Source organism: Hippopotamus amphibius, chromosome 9 (assembly GCF_030028045.1).
Source record: "Hippopotamus amphibius kiboko isolate mHipAmp2 chromosome 9, mHipAmp2.hap2, whole genome shotgun sequence".
In the NCBI taxonomy this organism is placed as follows: Eukaryota; Metazoa; Chordata; class Mammalia; order Artiodactyla; family Hippopotamidae; genus Hippopotamus; species Hippopotamus amphibius.
In genome coordinates, this window is record NC_080194.1 from 123412993 (window position 1) to 123437527 (window position 24535).

Consider the following 24535-nt stretch of genomic DNA (forward strand, 5'->3'; position numbering starts at 1 on the left):
TAAAGACACTACTCTGCCATCTTCACGGTTTGCCGGCTTTCAGAATAAAGTTGTATTCCTTGCCTCAACACCTTGTCTCCGATTCACTGGCCTGTCGTGCGAGGAGCAGAAGGAGCTTGGACTCGGTAACAAGGCTTGTCTTGTTTCCCATGTGTTCTCTTGGCCAAGTTCTTTAGCGCTCTGAGCTTGCTTCCTTGTCTGTAAAATGGGGGCCTGCGTCCATGAGAATTATTATGGGATGTCAGTGTTCCCTCTGCTCCTTTTGGTTTGGGAGCCTGGGGCTTCGGGGCCTCAGGTGCCTCCCCAGAGAAACGGGCGATGCAGCCTTTGCGGTTGTGCAGCCCCCGTAGCTGCCTCCATACCCTTCCTGGCACTGTGGTGGCCGTGGTCAGTCCTCCTTTGTTCTGCTCTCCTTACAGGGGAGCAAGATGAACAAAGGAGACTGGAGTTAACCCCCTCCCACCGCGCCTCCGTCTAAGCTGAGCTCCAGTCTCCTTTGCCCACCTGAGCCTCCTGCCCCTCCGCCCTCCCAGAGAGAACAAAGGTTAGTTTCAGTTCTGTCACTCCCTGAAGGGGTGAGGAGGGCAAACACCCACCCCCTCCTTGGTTTCCTCCCCTGGTGGTCTGGTGGGGAAGGTTCTCCTCCCCTGCCTCTTTCCCAGGAGGTGGCGGATGAGGTGGGGATTCCTGTGGACTCGGTAAAGTGTCTTTGAGATGGTAACGACGCAGTCGGGGTCCCGGCCTCTCCCCAACAATAGCCTTCCAGCCTGAGTCCCAGCCCCTGCCTAGGACCCAACTTTAACCCTTTGGTTCCCAGATCCAGCTGAATCCAGGTTGACCAGAGGACCTAAGAGACGGCCTGGGGCCTTCTAGCCGTAGCCTAAGGAGGGCTGAGGGCTGAGGATGGGCACTACATTCCTGCCCGGTGTGCCCTGGGACTCTGTCCTGATGCCTCCCTGCCCCCAGGGGGCCTCTCCTAGTTCTCTGACATATGTCCCCACTTTTACTCTCCGTCTAGGCTGTGGGGGAGGCGGCTTATCAAGAGGGGGAAAAGTGGGAGATGGTGGGAGGAAGCGGAAGCTGCCCAGCTCCCCCTACCCAGGGCAGGTTCGGCAGGGATTCTTCTCTGCGTGCAGGGGTGAGAGGGGTGTCTTTATCCTCTGAGCACCCACCCCCCACGTGGCAGTGCGGAGCGGGGGTGGGGAGGTAGAGTGTAGAGATGTTGGGCAAAGAAGAAATGGGATCTAAGAAATTTAGGGTCCTCTTCGTGCCGTCTCTGGGCACAGCATTTACCTAGTGTGTGTTGTACCCCCACCGGGCCCTGTCACAATGTTGGTTAGAGCCACCCGTGGAACTTGGTGGGCCCTTAAAGCAGGGTCTGACTGCAGGTGGACCAGCTATCCCTGCCCCCCCCCCCTCCACCCCCGACACAGGACTCAGTGCTCAAACCAGGAACATACCAGGCAAATCAGGATGATTGGTGATCTTATGTCCAAGGCAAGAGGCAGCCTGTCTCTGGGCCTGGGGAGAGAAAAGGCCCTGGGCTCAGGCTGCCCAGGATGAGAGGCCTTTTGTGTGGGTCGGTGGGCCCTCCAGAGATCTGGGCTGCCTGCAGCCGCCTCACACCTGCCCAAACCTGTGTGACTGGATTCCTGGCGGCCCCAGAGGGAGCCCACTGAAGGCTTGCCTCTATTTGCCCTTCTCAGCCACCCCCTACCCCCATGAGTTCTGAGGCCTGGTGGGGTGGCGGTGCCGGAGGAGCCGCACAGCCCGCCCAGGGTTCCCACTGCTCATCACAGCCAGCAGGGAGCTCTGGCCCAGCCAGCTAGCATCAGCACCCTGCTCCCGGCCTCAGGCGGGGGCCGCCAGCTCAGCCCATGCTGGACCATCTCTGCCCCGCTCTAGGGAGGCACCGGGTGTGGAGAAAGCCCCAATCACTGGAGTCCAGCGGTCAGACCCACTGATCTGACACTGGCTTCAGTCTCTCCGTTTTACGGGGAGGGATTCGCATACTCTTCTGGGGCACCCACTCCTTTGCAAATCTAGGGAAGATATAAACGTCTCTTCCAAAAAATTGCTAAAACCCATTCCCAGAAACAGTGCAGCCACTTGAAGTTAGAATCCTCTATAAACGAAGCCCCACTGGGCAGGTGAGGAACCTGGCACCCCTCCCCTCTCCCAGGGTTGTAGAGTGGTGCAGCGACCAGGTGTGCGTTGGGTAGCCTCCCACCCCTGCCCCCACAGGCCAGGTGAGCTTCAGCTTCTTCAGGAGCAGGGGGAAGGAAGAGGCTGTCCCTCCCAAGGGTCCTCCCCACCACCCTGGGGAGTGGAATTTTCATCAGCCCCAACCCTTTTCACACAATAATCCTCATTTCTAAGCACCCAAGGAGGGGCTTGAAGGAGCTCCTGATCTCCCCGCCAACTGAGGGGCTCCTGTTTGTGGATCCCATGAGATTTCTCAAAGGGGTCTTTGACCCAAGGAGGCTAAGGACCTTGACCTTCCGTGAATTGGCCCCAGTTGGGGTGGTACAGGATTTGAGCCACGGTCTGTGTGACTCCCACGCTGCCCCCACGAGGGGAGTCATGGGCTCTGAGGGAGCCTTCAGGAGGGGGTGTCTCCTGAGGACTGCGAGGCAGGGCTCAGCGATGCCTCAGTCACCTGGGCCTCACCCCCCTTTGCCCTCCTCTGTGGTGTCTCACTCCCCGCGGAATAGAGTCGGATGCTGGAGCTGCATCCCCACCTAGGGCTTGCGCCCCTGCTACTCTCCCCACCCCGCCACCTGCACTACAGGCTTTTCATCCTCAGCCCCCAAGCACCGTCAGCAGCTCAGCTCAGCCCCCAGTTTCAGCAGCAGGGCTGGAGAAGGCACACCTGAGCTGACGTAGAAGTGTGTGTGGGGGGGTGGTTTTCTAGGCCGTTGCCTGGGCGATGCCACCTGAGCTGGGCGCCAGGCACCTGTCGCCAGGGGAACAGTGCGGGCGGGGCCCCTCCCTTGGGAGCCGCCAGGGCCACTGGGCTGAGACGGAAGACAGATCGGATTCCAGAGAGTCCCGGGTTGGCGGGCAGGGGGACAGGGGCGGGGTGTGCGATACTGGGGAAGCTGGTGTGTTTGCATCACTGGGAGGAGGAGAGCAAAGATGGCCGGGGGGGGGGGTGCAGGACACTCCGGAAGGTGCTCTCCCACTTCTGTCCTGAGCCAGTTCCTTTATTGCCCCCATTCCTTTCTCCCCAGCCATCCTCAGTCTCCTTGTTCCTTTGTCCCTGCATCCCCACAGGCATGGATGTTCTTTCCTCCCCCTGTTCCTTCCAGGTCATGACCCGCCCCCCCCACCCCACCCCCACTGACCCTGAGGCCCCCATCCCGCCCCCAGCCCCGCCTCCTCCCCATCCCTCTGGCTTCCCCAGTCCCGGCCTCACTGCTCCTCCCCTGCCTCGGCCTTAAAACCCCGCCTGCAGCCGGGAGCCAGCCGAGTCCCCAGGTGGCACCGCCGGGTGAGCTGCTCCGTGAGAACCCGCGCCAGCCCCGGGGACACAGCTCTCCTCAGCCTGAAGGTGGGTGGGGAGGGTCCGGGCAAGCTGGGTCAGACAGGTGGCAGTGGGACCGACTGCAGGGTGGCAGGAGCAGCTGCTTGGCACCTGAGGGGCAACGGGCCCCTCAAGGGGACACCAGCCACTCAGCTGAGCCGGACTTGAGGTTGATTTGTGTTTGTGGAGTTTCAGAGACATATCTGTGAGGGGCACGGAGAGAGGAAGTGCCTTGCCAGAGGCTCACAGGTGTGAGGACTGTCTTAGAGGACTCTGACTTACACTCCTCCTGGGCACGGAAACCCCCACCAGCAGCATCGGACCCACTCCTCTGAATCAACCAGGCTGCCTAGAGTTGGGAAGACCTAACTGAGGGGACAGATGGCTTCGACTGCTCTTGAACTTCTGGGCATGACTCTGGCTGTGCTGGGCTGGCTGGGGACCCTGGTGTCCTGCGCCCTGCCCCTGTGGAAGGTGACCGCCTTCATCGGCAACAGCATCGTGGTGGCCCAGGTGGTGTGGGAGGGGCTGTGGATGTCCTGCGTGGTGCAGAGCACGGGCCAGATGCAGTGCAAGGTGTACGACTCGCTGCTGGCGCTGCCTCAGGACCTGCAGGCTGCCCGAGCCCTCTGCGTCATCGCCCTCCTGCTGGCATTGCTTGGCCTGCTGGTGGCCATCACGGGCGCCCAGTGCACCACCTGTGTGGAGGACGAAGGCACCAAGGCCCGCATTGTGCTCACTGCGGGGGTCATCCTGCTCCTCTCGGGCATCCTGGTGCTCATCCCCGTGTGCTGGACGGCCCACGCCATCATCCAGGACTTCTACAACCCCCTGGTGGCCGAGGCCCTCAAGCGGGAGCTGGGAGCCTCCCTCTACCTGGGCTGGGCGGCATCTGCCCTGCTTATGTTGGGTGGGGGCCTCCTGTGCTGCACCTGCCCCCCGCCCCAGCTCGAGCGGCCCCGGGGACCGAGGCTGGGCTACTCCATTCCCTCCCGCTCGGGTGCATCTGGGCTGGACAAGAGGGACTACGTGTGAGGTCAATGTCCCTGGAAGCCTGTTGCTTAGAACTTTGAACTTGTGCTGGATGCCCTGCTCTAACCCTTGCCTCCTACTGTCAACCCCTCCCCCCAGGTGAAACCCACTTTCCAGATGCCGGAGCCCGCCCTGGCTGGAGGGCCAGTCTCAGTGGGCCTGGCTGAGTCTAGACCCTTCTTGGTGGGGTCCCCACCTCCACCCAGGCAGGGTACCCTGGCCTGCCGCTGCTTCCCGTTTCTCTCTTCTGCTGTGCGGGATTCAGGCTGGCCCTCCTCTTCCTCTTAGCGCCCCCCCTGCCCCCAGAACCTGGGCCTCACCCAAAGGGCAGTGGCTTCTTATGCCCTCCCTGGCCTGGAGTGGGTCCCTTCTCACCTGGCCACTACCAGCATCCAGAGGCCCAGGACAGGTCCTCTGGGAGAAGCCGCTCTCCTCTAGGCCAGAGGCCCTGCCCATCACTTCTCCCCTCACCCCCACCTTTGAGTAGGGAATAAATAGAGCATTTGTAACTCAGCTCCTTTGATCTGTGGTTGGGCCGGGAAGACCTGCTGGCCTCCCCTGGGTTTGTCAGGCCAAGGCCTGCTCTAGGTCCTGCCCAGTGGGTAACCTCACTCAGGCCATGCAAGGACTGGGGGCAACACAGGGGGTGACTTGTGCCCACATCCTCCCACCAGACTAGCACTCAGCAGCACCCCCAGCAACACCAAAGGCAAGTAACCAAACGAAACATGCTTTATTTAGTAAAAACTGGTGAGTTTGGGCAGGACACGGCAGAAGTGCACAGGGGCTGGGGATGGGAGGGTCAGGGGTCAGCACAGGGGGGACATGACTCAGGATGGAGGAGCCAGAGGTCAGAAGACTCGGAGGCGGGAGGCTCTTTGGTAACGTATCACCTGCTCTTCTAGAGGCTACATAAGGCTCAGGAGCCCCTGGGGATTCCAGAGGCCTGACCGACAAGGGAAGGCTTGTCCCTGCAGGCCTAGGGAGGCCCTGCCCCCAGCATCAGCAGGAACTCCAGGGGGACAGGATGAAAGCACCTGGACAGCAAGCACCCTTCACAAGGGGCCCACAGCTCCAGGTTGGTCCCTATGATTGGGGTGACCAGGGTGGAGAAAGATCCAGAAACGGAAGCATCACCTCTTTGGCTCCATCATCCAAAGGTGAGGAAAGCCAGTAGCAGAGCCCAGGGGGGTTATCAAATGGATAAACTGCTGCCCACATCCCCAATAAAAAGCAAAAACACCCCCCGAGCTGCCATGGATCACCATCTCCACGGCTCCAGCTCAGAGGGTCAGGCTCCACTGTCAAGGGAGCCCCCACTCCCCTACCCGCATTAGACGTAATTCTTAGTGGGGTACTCAGAGGGACCCCGAGAGGCGGTATGCGGGGCTGATGAGTATCGGGCCATATAATGGCTGGAGCCCCGGGACCCCCCAGAGGGGCAGGTGCAGCATAGTAGCCCCCCACCCAGCAACAAAAGGCCAGAAGCTGCCCAGCCCAGGTAGAGGGAGGCTCCCAGCTCCCGCTTTTGGGCTTCAGCCACCAGGGGGTTGTAGAAGTCCTGGATGATGGTGTGGGCCGTCCAGCACACAGGGATCAGGGTCAGGACCCCTGAGATGACAAAGATGATTCCAGAAGTGAGCACCAGACGGGCCTTGGAGTCCTTGTCCTCCACACAGGTGGTGCACTTGGCCCCTGCGAGGTAGACCAGCAGGCCGAGCAGGGCCACGAGGAGAGTGATGACGCAGAGGGCTCGGGCAGCCTGTAGGTCCTGGGGCAGTGCCAGCAGCGAGTCGTACACCTTGCACTGCATCTGGCCCGTGCTCTGTACCACACAGGACATCCACAGCCCCTCCCACACCACCTGGGCCACCACGATACTGTTGCCGATGAAGGCGGTCACCTTCCACAGGGGCAGGGCGCAGGACACCAGGGCATTCACCCAGCCAAGCAGCGTCAGGACGATCCCCAGAATTTGCAGACCAGCAGAGGCCATGGCGAGGTTGAGGTTGAGGTTGAGGAGCTGCACTGGGGAACAGAAGCAAAGTAACATTAAGACCAGCTGGCCCAGCCCCTCATTCCTAATGGGTGCTAACCCCCATGCCACATGCCACGGCCACCATACGGGACACCAAGAGTATGAACCCTGGGGGTCAGGACACTGTGTCCTGTGATATGGGCAAGGCATGCTCCCTGAGCCTCATTTTCTCATGGGCAAAACGAGCATTTAATGCTTTAGTTTTTATTTTTCCCTAGTTATGTGACAGGCACTGGTTTATAAGAGTGAAAATGTAAGAAACCCAGTCCTGGTTGTTTTGAGTGCAAATGAAATATAGAGCCTATGCAAATGCTAGGCCATGGCTTCAGCCACTTTGGGTACAAAAGGGCAAAAGGGAGGAAACAACAGAATGCAATTTTTGGGTGGGTTCCACAGGGCAAATGGGTGGTGGGTTGGCTCTAGCCATGAGTTTCAGGCTTAAAACTTAGTTTTAACACAAAGATTTGAGATCCAAGTTTCCTCTCACCACCCAAACATAAATGTCCAAACCCTTCAACCCAACTTGGTACCCTACACAGGTGGTTGCTAAGTTTGATCTTAAGATCTTGTGTGCCTGGTGGCCAGTCAGCCCTGGCCTTGCCTGCCACTGCCCGGCCCAAACCAGCCCCACCCAGTCAAACCCTGGATGGGGCAGGAGAGATGGAGGAAAACAAACAAACCAGCCCTCCCACCCCAAATCACTTCCTTTCCCAAGCCACCGCCTGCCTACCTGGTTCTTGCCCTTCTGCCTTCCCCTAGGGGCCACAGAGCAAACCCCCAAGGTTGGTGACATTTGTCTGTGTATGTGTGTGCTCTTGCCCCAAATACCATTCTCTCAGGACACAACTTCCTAAAAGAAGCTACCACCTTTGGGATCTGTCTAGTGAACCAGCTCCTCTGGGGCAGCCCTGGCCCCCGCCCATCCCACTTCAAGTTGGAGGTCTCCGCAGCGGATCAGTTCTGTTCAAGGTCCCGTTGTGGCTCTCCATGCCTAAATTCCTGCGCAAGGCCTAAACTTAGCACCGGCCCCAGCAGGGTGGCCAGAGGGCAGACGCTCCACTCATCTGCACCCAGCCCACAACCCGGGCGGAACTCATGACCTCGGGGGAGATCGGACGGCGCGGGCCGTACAGCGCTAATCCCAAGCCCAGTGTCAGCTCTCCAGGCCTCTGGCCGGTTTAGGGCAGGGGCCACGGCAGCCTGGGGCCACGGCAGCCGAGGCACCCGGCACCTCTCCCTTACAAGCGCGTCCCTGCTCTCAGCCCCTTCCCCTTCCACGCACTGCAGGCTCGGCGCATCCGAGGGCGTCCCCTCCCGCTCTCGGTCTCTATTTCCCTTCTGAATCTGGCCCAAAGGAGGGTGTCCTCAGCACCCCTGGCCTGGAAGCTGCGCACCGTGTAGGGGTCTAATGGCGGTGCTACCAGCAGGGTCCGCTCCCGCAGGTGAGGGGGAAGGGAGCCCCGCCCTACCGTGCAGCGCAGGTGGGGGAGGGGCGCCTGGATTTCGGTGCCTTTGTCCCCGGGCAGGGGGGAGGGGCGTTTAACCCTTCCGCCGAAAGACCCCATTCGGGCCGCGGCTTTGGTACAGCCCCCCCGCCTAGTGGCTACCGGCCCCGGGTGGCTGCGGCCAAATCAGTTCAGGTCCTTCACACGCAATCCAACCCAACTCCACCACGCCCCCCGCACCCCGCTCTTAGAGGCACCTACCCCCTCCCCCACGGCATGCACACTTCCCCAGGCTCACCTGCGAAGGAGTCCACCAAGATTCAGAGTAGCCGGCCGAGTGTGAGGTTGGCGGCGGAGGCAGGGGGGGGTCTTAAAGAGGCAATGACGTCACCGGACCACCGCCCAGGGGAGGGGCAGAGACCCCAGTCCACACCGTAGCGGACGCGCAAATCCTAACCTCGTCAGTGGGGGGCGCTCGAGCCTGGAGCCACTGCTCCCGCATCTGGCCCAGGTACGGGCCATCAGCTGGCTGAAGTTGGGCCGGCAGTGGGTCAGGGCGCACCGTGTGGAGCCAAACAGAGCTTGGGTCTCGACTCCGTAACTCACCTAACCTTCCCGAGCCTCATTTTACTCTGAAAAATGGAGACAAGCCGACATTTTACTATGTTACTACGTCCTAAAGTAGAAATTAAAGGACACATTATTTTTATTATATCGTTACTATCATACCCTCGGGGCCCTTAAGAAAGCTGTGGTTCGGGGCTTCCTAGGTGGCGCAGTGGTTAAGAATCCGCCTGCCAATGCAGAGGTCACGGGTTCGATCCCAGCTCCAGGAAGATCCCACATGCCGCGGAGCAACTAAGCCCGTGTGCCCAAAAAAAAAAAAAAAAAAAAAAGAAAGCTGTGGTTATATCTGTAATGTGTCGTTTCGTGTCACATCCGCCCCCTCGCCCAACACACACCTCCCGGGCTTCAGCACCGAGAAGGCAGAGCCAGATCACAGCGTCCCTTTGGCGTTCTGGCCGCATCCTCACAGAGACTGCGTTTGTTGAGCGAATGACTGAACTTCGCGGGCCGGGAGGGACCAGGCATTTAGGGGTGGATCATGGGGCGGGCAGAGGCGAGGGATCCGCCCCGGAAAGCGGGGGCGGGGGCGGGGCGGCCGCTGTCTGCCCTGGTCCGCGGGTGGCTAGGGCAGACCGCTGCAGCCGCGCGACGAACAGCATGTCTCCCAGCCCGCTACGCCCGCTGCTGCGGCTCCTCGGGCTGGGGCTCGGGCTGGCGCTGCTGCGCGCCGCGGCCGGGGAGCGAGTGCCAGGTATGCCAGGCCCGGCTGGGCGGGAGGGCTTGGGGGCCGGGGGAATCCCTGGTCCGGGATCTGGGAGCCGGCATTGGGGGCCGAGAGGAGGGGGCGGAACTGGGGGGACTAGGCGGACACGAGGGTCCAGCGTCAGGTGGTCTCCAGACACCGCGCTCCCTGGTCGGGAGAGGTCCCATCTCGCTCTCACCTTCATCCGTATTCCGAGCCCCAGTTTCCCGCCTGTCCAGCTTGGGGGATGGGGGAGGCTTCTGTCCTGAGAGTCTGGACTCGGAAGTGGAGAAAGAAAGTTTGAGGGAGGGATGTCCCGTGCGGTAAGGCGACACGCCCCCAGCCTGAACAATACCGGGTCTGCCCACCCCTCTTGACCGAAGAGTTCGGGGGGTGTTCAGAGGCACGGAGGTCTGGGCCCCCATACCATGTGGGGTGCCCCCTTCCATCCGGTGACTTCAGTGCCCAGCTATGCGGGGGGAGGGACCGGGGTCGGGCCCGGTGCCCAGGAATGAGTCACCCGCCAGCGGCGGGGGGGGGGGGGCGGTTATGGGGACCTGAACCCCCACCCCCAGCGTCCCGCACTACGCCCCCCTCTCCCCCGCGCTGCCGTGTCCCGGTCGGGCCGTGCGGTCACCTGTGAAGAATGCGGAGGGAGGGCGCCGGTGACTCACGTTATTCGAGCCGGCGGACCCTGACCTCAGCCCCCAAAATAGCCGCGCCCCGCCCCCAGCCTCTGACCCGCGGCCCCCTCCCCAGGCACCACCCCCTGCTCTCGCGGCAGCTCCTGGAGCGCGGACCTAGACAAGTGCATGGACTGCGCATCGTGCCCCGCGCGACCGCACAGCGACTTCTGCCTGGGCTGTGAGTTGGGGCTGGGCCAGAGGCGAGCGATCCCAAACTCGGGGAGAGGGATGCTGGGTGGAGAGGGGAGCAGATCTGGGGAATTAGTCGGGGGAAGGCTGGAGTGAGGAAGGGGCTCTGACTGGGGTAGGGACCATGGTGGAGGAAAGGATCTCGGGGGCGGGGCTGGTCTGCAGAGGGGCGAGGTCTGACTTGGAGTCCCACCTCCAGGCTCTGCGGCCCCTCCAGCCTCCTTCAGGCTGCTGTGGCCCATCCTGGGGGGTGCCCTGAGCCTGGCCCTTGTTCTGGGGCTGCTTTCCGGCTTCCTGGTCTGGAGACGGTGCCGCAGGAGAGAGAAGTTTACCAGTAAGTGTGCCCCCGCCCGCACGATGCCCCCCCATCATTCTTCAACATCTCCCCCGCTTTTGACGCCCCTCTTCTTATCTTGCAGCCCCCATCGAGGAGACCGGTGGGGACGGCTGTCCTGGCGTGGCGCTGATCCAGTGACAGTGAGCGCCCCCTGTCAGCAGGAGGCTGCGCCCACTCAGCATTCATTCATTCATTCATTCTGGAGCCAGCCCCAGCCTCCCAGACACAGCCAAAGCCAGGCTGCTCCAACCACAGGGGTGTGGAGGGATGCGGGACAGTGAATCACCTCTCTGAGACCTGGGCCAGGCTTCAGAAGGGCCTTCCAAGGTGTCTGACTGCCCTGTCTCTGGCTCCAGAATAGAAAAGGAGACCCTGGCTGGCTCAGGCCAGACAGCTGACACTAAGGAACTGCAGCATTTGCACAAGGGTCCCCCCACCCCCACCATGGCCTGGGGGCCAGGCTGACCTGAGGGACAGACAACACCAGGCCCCACCCACTCAGATGTACTGAAATTCCAACACGGGGTCTCAGCCTGGGGGGCTAGGGACCTGTTCCCAACACTAGGGGGCTGGCCCTCTAGCAGGGCTGGCCCTAAGACACTACCCCTTCAACCCCAAAAAGGGGGGAGATATTTATTTTGGGGAGAAAGTTTGGAGGGGGAGAGAATTTATTAATAAAAGAATCTTTAACTTTAAATGGTTTGGAGAGTGGCATGATCCCAGCCTGACTTCCCAGAGCTGGAGGGAGGAGTGAGTCAGCCGCGGGGGTGGGGGTGAGGTTCTGACTCACACATTCTCAATGCCTGAGCCCGCCTGCCAGGACCTGGCCGGGCCCTGACCGTTTTCCAGGGAATATCTTGAGGAGAAACCTCAGCATCCAGCACCCCTGCCCTGCCCTCCCTTTCCCAAAGGCCCTGGGTTCCAGACTGAAGCCTACATTTGCTCCACAATCTTTATTCAGTTCTCTGGTGGGGAAGGCTCCCTTCCCATGCTCCTGCCCCTACCACCCCAGGGCTCTGTGGTGCTCAGTGTCCTCTGTTGGGGGAAGGTCCTGGTGCCCAGAGGTCTGGTCTGGAGGAAAAGCAGTACAGCTGGTCCCTTTGTGGGAGTGCTGTTCTCCCCTGTTGTGGGGAAGAAGGAAGGTGGGCAGGGACATTGCCCCCCAGCACTCAGAGCTCCATTATGTCCCCAGCTGGGGTTGCAGGGTAGTGGGGGGTGGGGGTGTCCCCCAGCCTCAGGAGCCGGAGCGCCTCGGGGATCAGGTTTCCAGGGTAGCGCCAGAGAAGCAGCTCAGAGCAAGGGCTTCTGGAAGAGGAAATGACAGTCAGGGCACAGGGCTGAGGCTGGCCTGGCAGAGCCACACCCCACCTGGTCCAGGCCCCAGAGGCTCCTAGACTGCTGGCACCTTCCAAGGAGCCAAGTAGGGAAACAACAGAGGTTGGCTAGAAACTAAAAATAGCAGGATGAGGCAGAGCCTGGAGATTGGCTCTGAGGACTGGGTGTGATCCTCCAGAAGGCCCAGCCGGTGGACTGTGGATGGTGCCTACCTGAGTGGGGGCAGAGCTGGGGGGAAAGCCATGGGAGGGCTGCAGTAAGGGTGGTCATTGTGCAGGCTGAGTCGAGAGAAGTGGGTGGCCATGTTCTCCTCAGACAGGAACTGCTTGCGTAGGGGCTCCCTGGGGAGAGACGGGGAGGCAGGCAGGCTGGGATATTCAGAGGACAGATAGTCTGATGGGGACCTGAGGTGACAGAGGTCTTGTTGGGAGTCCCTCCCTGCCCCCAAACTCACTGCTCCTCCTCCAGGCGCCGCTTGGTGCTCATGGGCACAGCTCCTCGGAGAGGGGAGCTGGGAAGAAAAGAGAGCCAGGAGCACCCCACCCTCTTGGCCCCATCCCCAGGATCTGCCCGGCTAAGCCTGTAGCGTCAGCCAGGAGCCCCTAGCCCAACCCTGTCTCAGCTGACGCCTAAGTCATCCCCTTTCCCAGACCATCCAGAAGCCTGCCTCGGAGGTCTGCCCCCAGTCTCCAACCCTGTCTTAGCTCATGCCCAAGCCCTGCCGATAAACCCCACCGCGTGTCATCCTGCAGACCAGCCCTGAAGCCCTAGCCAAAGCTCCTGGGCCCCTGGGCCAGGCCCACCCAGGGCCCCCCCACACACCTCGCGTCCAGGCCTCGGGATGCCCCCAAGGCGGCCCGCGGGTCGCGCTGGGCCCGACCCTGGGGGCCTCGCTCCAGGGGTTGCTGCAGGATCATTGGGGTTCGGGGGCCTGCGGGAAGAGGGGTGGGATCCGGGCGACAGGGGCGGAGCCTCCGAGGGCGTGGCTCAACGCATGGGGCGTGGCTTTAGGCGGGCGCGCGGTCAGGTTCCGCGCAGGCGCGGAAGACGGACTGCACGCGGCTGGAAGGCGGGTCCGCTCAGCGGGGTGAGGGAGGGGATCCGACGTAGCGGGGTTGAGGAGGGCGCTATTTAGTGTTGGGACCTTCTCGGCGGTCACCTACGCTCCTGGGACTCGGGTTACTTGGCGGACGCCTTCACGCCGGGCCGGCCAACGGCGTTGAGGAGGTGAAGCGCCGCGAAGGGGAGGTGCTCGCCGGCACTTCCGGACTCGTGAGACCGCCTCGTACGCAGAGCACTCTGGGACTTTTAGTTTTCGAAATGGAGCGAGCCGTGCCGCAAGCGATGCCTCTGGGTCAGGTGAGGGGGTGGTGCGATGCGCGGTGCCTTCTGGGGTTTGTAGTCCATGCCCGGCTCCGAAGGGGCTGGCAAGGAGTCGTGCCCTGAGCCCTGTTTTGCATGGGCTGTTGGTGGCACTCGGATTCTGACCCAGGGAGGGAGAGTAACCCAGAAATATCTCATGGGCCTAACATGTACGTCGGAGGATACGGATTAGGAGTCAGTACGTTTTTCCTCATCGGAGTAATAGAGCCACTTTTTAAGCGGTTTCTCCGATGCAATCCTGTGCGAAGCTGTTTGTATGCCGCAGCTCATCTAACCGTGACAGAATCTCCCGTGAGCTCCTTTTGACAGTTGAGGAAACCTGGAGGAGAGGAAACCTGAATCCTAGGTCAAAGTTCCACTAGGCATCAAGCCTCAACTCTCCCCTTCCTCACCTCCTTGGAGCCACCCCTGGGACTATATGAGCAGGTGCCCACTTGGTGGGCTATCTCAAAGGAGAACTGAGAAGTCGGCGGTGGGAAGCTGGACTGTGGCAGGGGAAGCAGGAAAGAGTGTGTGGATCAGGGGGTCCCAGACACCCCAGCCAGCCTTCATCTAGCCTCTCTCCACAGATGGAAGTATTTCAGGCCCTGCAGCGGCTGCACATGACCGTTTTCTCTCAGAGTGTCTCACCTTGTGGGAAGTTCCTGGCGGCTGGCAACAATTACGGGCAGATAGCCATCTTTAGGTATCCTTACCCCTGCTCCCCACTATCCATTAGCTCTGGCACTTGGCCCTCCTGGGGCTGATGCTCCCTGCTTCTGACTCTCAGGCCCCTCTCCCTTTAGCTTGTCTGCTGCTTTGAGCTCCGAAGCCAAAGAGGAAAGTAAGAAGCCCATGGTGACCTTCCAAGGTGGGTGCAGCCATTGAGTCTGGCTTAGGGAACCCCCCGGGTGAACAAGAAGAGCAGGATGGGGTCACTCAAGTTCTGTACTTCTATTTAGCCCACGATGGTCCTGTCTACAGCATGGTCTCCACTGATCGACATCTGCTCAGTGCTGGGGATGGGGAGGTGAAGGCCTGGCTTTGGGCAGAGATCCTTAAGAAGGTGAGTGTGGAGCTGGGGGAAGGGGGAAGTGCCTAGACCCAGATAGAGCCTTTGAGGTTACCCAGTGTTTCCCTCCATGAAGGGCTGTAAGGAGCTGTGGCGTCGTCAGCCCCCATACAGGTGAGCCAGGGCCATGTGGGCAGAGGGCATGTAGGGGTGAAGGTACCACTTCACCAGAGCTGATTCTGCTTTCCCTCCCCCAGAACCAGCCTGGAAGTACCTGAGATCAATGCTTTGCTTCTCGTCCCCAAGGTTCGAACCGTTTGTAATTGGGGCTCTACCCTGCCTTGTTTTTGGCACAAATTTTGATCCTTCTCTCCCTGTCCTGACTTGATATTGACTTCTGACCCCATCCTGCATTCTTCTGCAGGAGAATTCCCTCATCCTGGCGGGGGGAGACTGTCAGCTACATACGATGGACCTTGAGACGGGGGCCTTCATGGTGAGAGGGCTGTGGAGCTAGAGTGGCAGGGGCGAGGGAGTGGAAGCAGCAGCATCCCTCCTGGATCTTGTCTCGATACTGCCCCTCTTCCCGCAGCGGGCCTTCCGGGGCCACACAGACTACATCCACTGCCTGGCACTGCGGGAGCGGAGCCCTGAGGTGCTGTCGGGTGGCGAGGATGGGGCCGTGCGGCTTTGGGGTAAGGGAGTGTCTGATTGTAGGGAAAGATGGTGGTGAGGGAGGCTGGGGCAGGCAGGGTACCTGCCTTTCATCTTTCTCCTCCCCACAGACCTCCGCACGGCCAAGGAGGTCCAGACGATCGAGGTCTACAAACACGAGGTGAAGGCACACCCCATGCTCTGTTCTTCCTTCTTCCTTCCTGGGTATTTCCGGTGTCTTCACCTCCTCTCTTCTCCTCCTCCCACCCAGGAGTGCTCAAGGCCCCACAATGGGCGCTGGATTGGATGTTTGGCAACTGACTCAGACTGGATGGTGAGCCGGGCAGTGTGCAGGATGGGGTGGCAACTCCGGGCCCTGTCCAGCTGAGGGCCTGTGGCTCACGGCAGCTGGGGACCCCTACCTTTCTGCCCAGGTCTGTGGAGGTGGCCCAGCACTCACCCTCTGGCATCTCCGATCCTCCACACCCACCACCGTCTTCCCCATGCGGGCACCACAGAAGCACGTCACCTTCTACCAGGACCTGGTGAGGCGCTCTGTCTTGCTTCTGCCAGCCTTGCCTTGCTCCACCTCCAGCCCTGAACCCTGAGCCCCCTCCCTGTCTTCCACAGATTCTATCAGCTGGACAGGGTCGCTGTGTCAACCAGTGGCAGCTGAGTGGGGAGCTCAAGGCCCAGGTGCCTGGCTCCTCCCCAGGGCTGCTGAGCCTCAGCCTCAACCAGCAACCAGCAGCCCCTGAGTGCAAGGTGGGTCCAACAAGGGGTGGTGGGGATCCTGGGAGGCCAGGACATATGGGCAGGTCAGTCACTCCCCTCTTGCCTCTAGGTCCTGACAGCCGCAGGCAACAGCTGCAGGGTGGATGTCTTCACCAATCTGGGCTACCGAGCTTTCTCCCTGTCCTTCTGACCTCCAGCAACACCCCCACCTCCATCTCAGGGGTTTGGAGTGTTTTTTCTTCTTTTTTTTAATACAAATAAATTTTGGGGCTTTTTTCTCATGTGTTTTCTTCCCAAGAATGGAGGCCAAGTTGGTATAATGATTTATATATTACTCTGTCTGATCTTGATACATAAATACCCACCCCCACCTCTGTCCTGGAGCATGCCAGAGGGCCTAGTGCCTAGAAAAGACCTATATAGATTCGAAAAACAGCTCTGCCACACCTGCCCCTGCCACCCATCTGGGGTCCCTGGTCCCCAAAGCTGGCCCCTGCTCCCAGTGAGCCCTTGCCCAGCCTCTCGGGGCGGGGAGGGCACCAACCACCTTTGGCATACAAGCGGGGCCCGTCGCTCTGTTGGCCAGAGGAGGAAAGTGTGCCAAAGAGGGCAAAGGCGGCCCTTTGGACGCAGCTCTCAGGTCCTTCGGAAGAGGTTGCTGAAGAAGCCGCCGGCGGGCCCAGGGCCCAGGCGCAGCGAGAAGCGCTGTGGGGCGCGACGCGGGGCGGATCCGACCTCGCTCAGCTCTTTCTGGCGTTGGGAGCGCAGCTGCTGTCCGATGACCACCTGCATGTCGTCCTGCGGGCGGGGCGGCGGGGCCGGCGGGGCGGGTCAGCGTTCGGCCCCGCCCACGTTGGCCCCCCTCTGCTGGCCCCGCCCCTCACCTGCCAGGCCTCCAGCTCTTGCGTCAGCGCCACCTTCTGGCGGATGGTGCGAAGCAGCTCCCGGGAGAGGGAGTCCCGCTCCAGAGAAACACGGCCGAGCTCCAGGGACAGTTCCAGAGCCCTGCAAGGCCAGAGGGACAGAGAGCAGGTCCGAGGGAGCTGGGACCTCAGCGAGCAGGAGTAATGGGGGGGCTCCTGGACCCAGGCGGGATTGAGGCCGGTAATACCGAAGCCAGGGAGGTCAGAGGGCCCTTGCGTCGGAGTGAGGATAATTATAGCATTCGTGTGGGGAATCCGAGGCCTAGAAAGGCCAGAGTGTCCTGGGGGCCTTTAGCCCCTCTGGGGCGGTGTTGGATGGTAGCAGATGCTCACTTGTTTACGGCCTCGTCCCGATCCGAGAGGGCGCCGCTTAAGGCCTCCTCGGGATCCCCTTGCGTCCGCAGTTCCTTCTGCCTTTGCAGCTCCTCCCGCAGGGACTGTAGCTCTGCACGCTGCAGCGCCATCTGCGGGCAGGGTAAGGTGCAGAGAGGCAGGTAGACCCCTGGGTGTCCCAGCTCCTGCTCTTCCAGGCAGCCCAGACTCCAGCTCGCCGCCCTCCCGCCCCTCCCCCCAATCCCCCTCCAGCTCCACAGACAACCCACACAGCTGTGGTCCTGTGTGGAGATGAATCTTCTGAGCGCCTAGCGGGGTGGGGTGGGTCGGGGCTAGATGGGTGGTATAAGCCTGCAGGAAGGATGCATGGAGAAGCATTGGGAGCTGGGACTAAAGGGGTAGTGTAGTCCAGGAAGTTTCCTGGAGGAGGTGACATACAGGCTGGCTCTTGAAACACTGCAAGTTTGTTGGGATGAAGGGCTCTCCAGGTAGAGGGGGATTCGTGAGCAAAGGCTCGGAGGTGTAGATGGGAAAGAGATACTGACATTGAGAAGGGCTTTGCATCCAGTACTATGCTCCCCTCACCTCATCCTGCAACCTGACCACTTCCGCCTCCTTCTCTTCTAATATCTCCGCTGGGCTCAGGGATGCTTGCTTCCTGGGAGGCTCCAAACTCTCCTCCTGGGGAGGCTGGTGGCAGGACGCCTCTAGGGTATCCGGGGACAGAGTGGCCTGTTCACCAAAGAAACTGGTCAGTGCAATGTCAAAGCTCCTGGGAAAAAAAGGAGGGGCGGAGTCTGCAGCCTTCCTGGTTGGTACGTGTGGGGGCTGCTGGACCAAGAGCTTACCAGAGCATCTCCACGTCTGTCCGTGTTCTGGTCTCGGTCCTTGTCGCTGTCGATGCTATGGGCAAGCTCTAACTGCAGCGAGGCTCCCGAGATGTCGGCGTCCTGGAGGCGCGACTCCTCCTCCAGCTCCGAGACGCGCCGCTGCAGCCTCCGCAGCGCGCTCAGTGCCTCCCCCGCCTCCGAGCGCGAGCGTTCCAGCTGTGACCGACCCACCACCAAGCCAAGTAAGGGCGGTCAGCCAGGTGCTCCCGCCACCGGCATCCCGCGGCCGGCCCACAGGGGGCGCCGGCGCGCCGCAGAGAGTCAGGCCGCCCCGCGCGTCAGCCAGGCCAGCGCTGAAGTCGGCTCCCATTCCCGGATCGCTGGGCGGCCATGGGCCGCGCAGTTCCCCTCGGCAGACACCAATTTCCTCACCTATAAAGCAGCTTCAAAGTCTCCCATCATCCTCCCTCCAGTCCCACCCCATCAGGCCACATCGAAAAGCCCCGCCCCCTTCCCCGACCTGACTTCTAACTCTCACCAATGCTATCATCCAGCATTGACTGATCCTTTCTTCTAAGCGATATGCTGAGTGTCTCACACCCTCACCACAGCCGTGTACCATTACCCCTCCATCTCACAGATGGGGAAACTGAGGCTGGTGTCCCACAATAGTAGGAAGGGACCCTGGGATAAGAACCCGGGTAATTTGACCCCAAACTGCAAACTCTTGAGATCTCAAACATCAAGGCATACTGCCTCTTTTCATTTCCTTTTCTCCATTTTCACAGCCCAGACCTGGTTCAGGTCCCCATCATCTCTGCCCTGAGCTCTGGCCTCAGGCCCATCCCTAGCCTCCCAGCTGCCAGTCTCTGATGCATTCTAAGAGTATTGCCGCTGCTCAATAGCTTTCCATGGCTCGCACTTGTCCTTGGGCTAATGCCTGTGCTCTTCTGGCCCAGCTGCTAGGGTCCTCAGTGACCCAGCTCTGGTGTCTTCTCCCAGGAAGCCCTGAGGCATTGGCCAAAGCCCTGGCTGGATGCACCCGCCCACCCCCGCTCCACCAGGCACCTCCAGATGGTGCTCCCGCCTCTCCCGCCGTAGCAGCAGCAGCTCCTCTTGTGTAGCCTGTAGCCTGCCCTGGCCCTTCTCCATCTCCTCACGCAGACCTCGAATCTGGGCCTCCAGGTCCTGCCGGCGACTCTGGAGCATCTGATTCTGGGAAAAGGCCTCAGAGCTGGAGTGGAAGGGCTAGGCCGGGCCCAGACACCCCCCAGGCCAACCTTCCCGGCTCAACAGACCCCCAGCCCCAGGCGGCACTCACCTCCCCCTGCAGACTCTCAAGCCGTGTCCTCAGCTCTGCCCCAGCCAGGGCCTGAGCCTGGTACTGCCCCCGAAGACCATCCAATTCCCTCTGAAGCTCCTGCTCAGTCTGGGAGGCCTGGGGGTGGGGGAGGCAGTGGAGCCCTCAGCTGGCCCAAGCCGCAACACCAAGCCCAGCACACTCACCCCCACTGGGACCCAGGCATCTGCCCCCTCCTTGCCCAGGGACCTGGGGTCAGGGCTCTCCCACCTGGGCCAGCTGCTGGCTGAGCCGGAGGTTCTGTTCACTGAGTTCACCAAGGGCCCGTGCCCGCTCCCGACCGCTGTCCTGCTGCTCAGAACGCTGCTCCCCCAGCTGGGCCCGAAGGGCCTCCACGTCCCCCTCCAGCTCCACAGCCCTGGCCTCCCACTCAGCTCCCCGGGCTGCCAGGCCCCGGCGGAGCTCGTGGTTCTCCTGCTGCAGCCGCTGTGGGGAGTCGGGACAGAGGGTCAGAGATTGGGAAAGGTGAGACTGGAGGGGACACAGAGGGACAGAGACCCAAAGAAAGTCTGAGGGGGTTGGGTTCTGAGACAGGCCTGAAAACCAGAAACAAAAGAGCAGGGGAGGGAGTGGGAAGAGAGGGCAGACACAGCCTCAGACAGTAGAGGAGGACAGGGAACAGTAGAGAGAAGTTTCCAGGAGGGACTGACCCTGGGTTGGAGTTGGGCAGGCTCCCTGATGCCCACTCACCTCTGGGTGCTGCCGGGGCTTCTGGACCCGAGGTCGCAGGTGCCGTTTCTGGCGCCTGAGTCTGGCAGCATTGAAGCCCCGGCCCATGGCCTCACACACCTGTGTTCCAGGGGCTCTGGCGGTTCAGCCTCTGCTCAGCCTCTGCTCAGCCCCTCTCCCGCAGCTCCTCCTGGCCAGCTCCCTCTAATTAACCCTGGTCAGCCGCACCCTGGCCCCACGCCTCTGCTGCCCTCCCAAACCTGTCTAACCAGCAGGGGGACGCTCCTGGCACACCCAGATGCCCAGCTTGGGGAGGCAGGCACGTCAGGGGGCCAGCGTCTGCCCCCCTCCAGCCCCCCTCCTCTAGACTCTCCACACAGGAAGATGATGCTAACCACAGCTGCTACATTGATTAGCAGGCACTCCTGCTGGGGCCTGTGCTAGTGCTTTACCTATATTATTTTATTTACTCCACGAGAGTTAGAATCCTTAACATCCTCATTTTACAGATGAGGAAACTGGGCCTCAGAGAGGTTAAATGTCTTGCCCAAGGACACACAGTGAGTTAGTGGAGCAGGGATTCTAACCCAAGCAGCCAAGCCCTTAACCAAATACCATGGGGGCAACACAGCTCTAGGATTAAGCCTACAGGTTCGGGGTCTGATTGTCCTGGACGGTGCCCAGTTCTGCTGCTGCTTTGTGGTCAGGCAAATTCCTCAATATCTCCAAGTCCCATCTATCCATCCATCCATCCATCCATCCATCCATCCATCCATCCATCCATCCATCCAATATTTCCTGAGCTCGCCCTGTTTTGGAGTCTGGCTGTCAGCAGTAAGTGAGACCACCAAGTTCCCTGCCTGAAGCAGCTTAGAGCCCAGAGGCAGATGGACACATACTAGAACCAGGTAGTTTCAGAGCGGAGACATTAAGGGCTCTAAAGAAACCCTGGGAAGTGATGAAGAGGAGCAGGGTGGGGTGGGGTCTCCTTCAGGAGGAAGTGATGTCTGTGGACGCCTGCAGGGCAAGAAGGAAGCAAGGGACAGCAAGTGCAAAGGCCCTGAGGTAATAAGTGTGGGTTGCGCAGGGAGCTGAAAAAAGGCCCCCTCAGAGGAGGGACCCTGTGGTTGAGATGAGGTTAGGGAGGTCACATGGGAAGGAGTTTCAGTTTCATTCTAAATGTGAGAGGGAGCTGTTGGGAGATTCTGGGAAATGACTGAAATGATCTGACTTGCAATTTTTGAGAATCCCTCTGGCTGCCCCATGGAGAAGGGGCTCAGGGGGCAAGAGTGGAAGCTGGGGACCAGTGAGGAGGTGACTGCAGTGTCTGGGGCAGATGATGGGGCTGCAGCCAGCTTGAAGAGATGATGAGAAGTTGGTAGACTCAGAATCTAGTTTTGAAGAAGAATCAACAGGGCTTGCCAGTGTGGGAGGAGAGAGATCACGGAGATGCGCAGGCTCTGGGACTGAGGTGGGAAGCTGGGGTGGGGACAGCAGGGGATGGGGTCACGGGATCCAGTGTCACTTATGTTGAGATGCCCACTAGGTGGCCAGGTGGGGAGTGTGTGGGACCGATGACATGGATACAGGAGTCAGTGGCGTCCAGGGTGTTTAGGGGACCAGATGTGACCCCCAGGGTAAGAGTGTGGCTGACCACACCTGGGCAGAAGGAACTGTTCGTATCTCCCAGAACAAGGTGAGAATCGACCAAGACAATGCATGGAAGGTGCTTAGCCCAGAGCCAGGCAGGGAGATGGTGTCAGGATCTGTTGGCTGGGATTGTGCAATACTGCCGAGGAGCCAGACCCGAGATTCAGAGAGGGCCAGCAGCTTACCCAAGGTCACACAGCCAGGCAGGGATTTGAACCCAGGTCTTGACTTGCCTTCAGAACCCATGTTCTTAACCATTGGGAAACACTGCCAGGGAGACTGGTCCCAGCCCTGAACTGCTGTTCCAGAGGCATCCCCCAGCCCAGCTTTCTTCCCCCTGACCCCCCTGCCTGGTCCCTGCCACCTGTCCTCCATGCCCCCAGCCCTGCCCTCTGCTGCCAGCTCACTTCCTCACGCTCAGAGTGCTGGGCATTCAGTGTCTCCAGCCGCCGCTGCAGCTCCTCATTGCGCTCCAAAAGCATCTTGCCAAGCTCTGCGGCCAATAGCAGGTCTTTCTCTTTCTGCTGCAGCTGCAGGGCCAGGTCCTCCGGCTCCTCAGGCCCTGGGCCCCCTCCCAGGAATGAGTCCTGCCGCTCCAGCACGAAGGGGAAGAAGCCCTCATCGCCGCTGGGGGAGGCGCCCCCTGAGAGCAGCCCGGACGGGAAGCTGGGCCCTTCTGGGGAGCTCATGGTGCCTGCAGCGTCTGTGGGGACAGGTAGGTCTGTGGGGAGAGGTAGCTGCAGGACACTCTACTCTGCAGCCCAAAGGGGTTCTCCACCCGCTGGCCAAGACGTGGCTTTCCTCCAGTTCTTCACCTGCCCACTGGCCCTCTGGGTCCTGCAGCCATGGAGGGTTAATGATCTGTGTCTTGGCTGCCCAGTCCCGTTGATGTCCCCAGGGTAAACTGAGGCAGGGAGAAGCAGGAAAAGAGCTGTCCAGACTTCTGCCTCTGGCAGAAGTTTTCTGCCCCCAGGAAACCTTGTCCTAGTGCTCCAGGACCACAGGCCACCCCAGTAACAGTCCCCACCCCCCTCTTCCCAGGACCCAGCTGTTCTGGCTCCTAGCCCCTCACCAGCTGGGAAACTCTTCCCAGAACCCAGTTCTTGGGAGTAAGGGATGAGACCAGCTCCTTCTCCCAAGAATCCAGGGCCTTGAGAATTTAGGTGTCCTGAGCCTTGAGCCCCCAGAAATCCAGCTCCCTCCCATTCCAGAAGTCCAGGCCCAGGTTCCCAGCCCCCCAGCCCTCCTGGCCCTTGTTTTCCTTCTTTCTTAGGTCCCCATCCCTCGGAACTCGGGTGCTCAGACCCTCAGCCTGCCCATTCTGGATTGGTGGCCCCAGTCCCCCAGTTCCCAGGCCCCGGGGCATGCAGGCGGGCGAGGTAACAGGTTGTGCCAGCACTGCCGCCCAGCCACTCCAGGTTTCTGTTTACTTCCCGCCCGGCCCTGGGGAGGGGAGACTGGTGTTGCTCCCCTAGGGCCTCCAGGGCCTGCAGTTCAGGGGCTTCGGGGCTCAGGAGGGAGGGGACACACGGGGCTTCCCTGGCATGTTCCCCATATTACCCCCCGTCCAGTACTCCTGAGGTTCCCCCACCCCCTACGCGCCGGCATACACCTGTCCCTTCCCCTCCTCCCCTCGCCAGGTGTCCGACCCCAGGTCCACTCTCAGGCCCAGGCGTCAGCGTTAGTCCCAGCCCAACTGCCCCCCAGCCAGACTGGGGGTCTCCCTGACGAGGCCGCTGAAGGCCCAATACCGCTCTGGGACTCGGGGCGTCCCTCCTCCTCACTCCTCCCCGCACCGAGCTACCAGTTATTAGAACCTCAACCCAGGCGTCAGGGTCCCCAGCCCCGCGACCCCCAACCCTAGGCGTAAAAAGCCCAGCCACCTCCTTCCTGCCTTCCTTCCTGCTCGCGTCCCCCATTTCCCTGCCCCTGGAGTCCGACCCGGCCACCCCTGTCCCGCCTCATCCGCCTGCGCCCCCTCGCCCCGGCCCGGTCCGCCCAAAGCTCGAACGGCCCCTGTCCTCGGCGCCCCCTAGGCTCTCACCCGACGACGCCGAGGTCCCTCCGAGGTCCCCGCGGTCCGCGGTCGCGTCTTCCGGAGGCGGCGCCAGGTGCACTGCCCGCACAGGTGAGGGGGCGGTGCCATGGGCGGTGCTGGGGCGCCCCCTGGTGGCCGGAATGGCCAGGTGGGGCCTAAAGAAAATCTCTTCCACCCAGCTCAGAGCCAGGGACCCACCTTGCTGCCATCAGCAAACGACAGGGCCCATTAATTGAGCGCCTGCTGCGTGCATAGATGTCAGCTCCTTTTCCCTCACAACTGCCCTGTGGGATAGGGAGTTATTAACAATAACAACAAATCCAACATGTATTAAGCACTCTGCTAAGTAAGCTCTTATATGGGGGTAACTTGTTTACTTTCATGACATCCTAACGAAGCAGGAACTACTATTATCCCCATTTTACAGATGAGGAAACTGAGACCCAGGGAGGATCTAACTTGCTTGCGGTCACATGGACAGAACTTGAATGTTAGCAGCACAAGCGTGACTTCAGGGTGTGTGCTCTTACGCTGATTCCCATTCCCTCACCTCCCATGCAGGTGAGGATGGCTAGAGTGACTTGCCTGTAACCACACCTTAGTCTGTGTGCCTCCCAACTTGAGGCTGTCAGTTCCCAGGCTGCTCAGAGTCAGGGGCAGAGGTCTGGGTGTAGAGACTGGGAGGATCCAGGCCTGGAATCTGGGATCCAGCCCAGTGCAACTTGAGCATGCGGGGGAGTCTCCTCAGACTTCCGGGGCTCCCTGGGTCCCTGTGAAAGGGGCTCCTAGCCTGGTGAATAGGGACAGATGGAGGGCTGGGAGCAGTGGTGTGCTGGTAACACTTTAACAGCAACCTCTCTGGGGAAAAAGAATGCCCTGATTTGTTGCTTTTGCCAATTTCTGTGCTGTAAATGCTCCCTCCAAGGCTGATTTCAAGCTACTGACGTGACATCCTTGAATGTGGAGATGGGTAGAGATGTCTATAATCAGCTTTTGCCAGCCAGTACCAGCTGGGTCCCCAGCCCCTCTGGCTGCAGGGTCAAGGCTTCTAAGTCTTGGAGAGCTGGAGTCT

The 24535-nt window shown here is 60.7% G+C and overlaps 6 protein-coding genes across 10 annotated transcripts; 3 read left to right on the top strand and 3 right to left on the bottom strand.

Annotated features, from left to right (window-relative positions):
- Window positions 1-3614: 3614 nt before the first annotated feature.
- Window positions 3615-4932, top strand: CLDN9 (claudin 9). The gene has a single exon (XM_057750055.1). The coding sequence runs from the start codon at window positions 3908-3910 to the stop codon at window positions 4559-4561; it is 654 nt and encodes a 217-aa protein (XP_057606038.1). The 5' UTR covers window positions 3615-3907; the 3' UTR covers window positions 4562-4932.
- A 385-nt stretch (window positions 4933-5317) lies between these two features.
- On the bottom strand, window positions 5318-9110 carry CLDN6 (claudin 6). The gene is made up of 3 exons (XM_057749781.1): window positions 8771-9110; window positions 8340-8673; window positions 5318-6581 (listed from the first exon to the last, which is right to left on the bottom strand). Exon 3 carries the CDS (start codon window positions 6552-6554, stop codon window positions 5892-5894), a length of 663 nt encoding a protein of 220 aa, XP_057605764.1. The 5' UTR covers window positions 6555-6581; window positions 8340-8673; window positions 8771-9110; the 3' UTR covers window positions 5318-5891.
- A 92-nt stretch (window positions 9111-9202) lies between these two features.
- TNFRSF12A (TNF receptor superfamily member 12A) lies at window positions 9203-11259 on the top strand. Its single transcript, XM_057748574.1, has 4 exons — window positions 9203-9359; window positions 10110-10214; window positions 10425-10559; window positions 10645-11259. Exons 1-4 carry the CDS (start codon window positions 9266-9268, stop codon window positions 10698-10700), a joined length of 390 nt encoding a protein of 129 aa, XP_057604557.1. The 5' UTR covers window positions 9203-9265; the 3' UTR covers window positions 10701-11259.
- Window positions 11260-11489: 230 nt separating this feature from the next.
- On the bottom strand, window positions 11490-12852 carry HCFC1R1 (host cell factor C1 regulator 1). 2 transcript variants are annotated; one of them, XM_057748572.1, is made up of 4 exons: window positions 12720-12848; window positions 12352-12408; window positions 12110-12238; window positions 11490-11867 (listed from the first exon to the last, which is right to left on the bottom strand). In XM_057748572.1, the coding sequence occupies exons 1-4, from the start codon at window positions 12812-12814 to the stop codon at window positions 11732-11734; spliced, it is 417 nt and encodes a 138-aa protein (XP_057604555.1). In that variant the 5' UTR covers window positions 12815-12848; the 3' UTR covers window positions 11490-11731. The 2 variants fall into 2 exon arrangements, with proteins under 2 accessions (XP_057604555.1, XP_057604556.1); XM_057748573.1 differs by lacking the exon at window positions 12352-12408 and having other exon boundaries at window positions 12720-12852.
- A 270-nt stretch (window positions 12853-13122) lies between these two features.
- THOC6 (THO complex subunit 6) lies at window positions 13123-15943 on the top strand. 2 transcript variants are annotated; one of them, XM_057748569.1, is made up of 13 exons: window positions 13123-13256; window positions 13850-13965; window positions 14066-14130; window positions 14222-14325; window positions 14408-14445; window positions 14529-14577; window positions 14696-14767; window positions 14864-14966; window positions 15057-15106; window positions 15197-15259; window positions 15360-15470; window positions 15556-15690; window positions 15770-15943. In XM_057748569.1, the coding sequence occupies exons 1-13, from the start codon at window positions 13218-13220 to the stop codon at window positions 15848-15850; spliced, it is 1026 nt and encodes a 341-aa protein (XP_057604552.1). In that variant the 5' UTR covers window positions 13123-13217; the 3' UTR covers window positions 15851-15943. The 2 variants fall into 2 exon arrangements, with proteins under 2 accessions (XP_057604552.1, XP_057604554.1); XM_057748571.1 differs by lacking the exons at window positions 14408-14445; window positions 14529-14577.
- Window positions 15944-15954: 11 nt separating this feature from the next.
- On the bottom strand, window positions 15955-23558 carry BICDL2 (BICD family like cargo adaptor 2). 3 transcript variants are annotated; one of them, XM_057748567.1, is made up of 11 exons: window positions 23470-23509; window positions 22241-22329; window positions 21833-22128; window positions 19317-19532; window positions 19068-19184; window positions 18815-18961; window positions 17765-17962; window positions 17502-17648; window positions 16917-17047; window positions 16545-16665; window positions 15955-16458 (listed from the first exon to the last, which is right to left on the bottom strand). In XM_057748567.1, exons 3-11 carry the CDS (start codon window positions 22112-22114, stop codon window positions 16297-16299), a joined length of 1521 nt encoding a protein of 506 aa, XP_057604550.1. In that variant the 5' UTR covers window positions 22115-22128; window positions 22241-22329; window positions 23470-23509; the 3' UTR covers window positions 15955-16296. The 3 variants fall into 3 exon arrangements, with proteins under 3 accessions (XP_057604550.1, XP_057604549.1, XP_057604551.1); XM_057748566.1 differs by lacking the exon at window positions 22241-22329 and having other exon boundaries at window positions 23470-23558; XM_057748568.1 differs by lacking the exons at window positions 21833-22128; window positions 22241-22329; window positions 23470-23509 and adding an exon at window positions 19797-21811 and having other exon boundaries at window positions 15956-16458.
- Window positions 23559-24535: the final 977 nt, after the last annotated feature.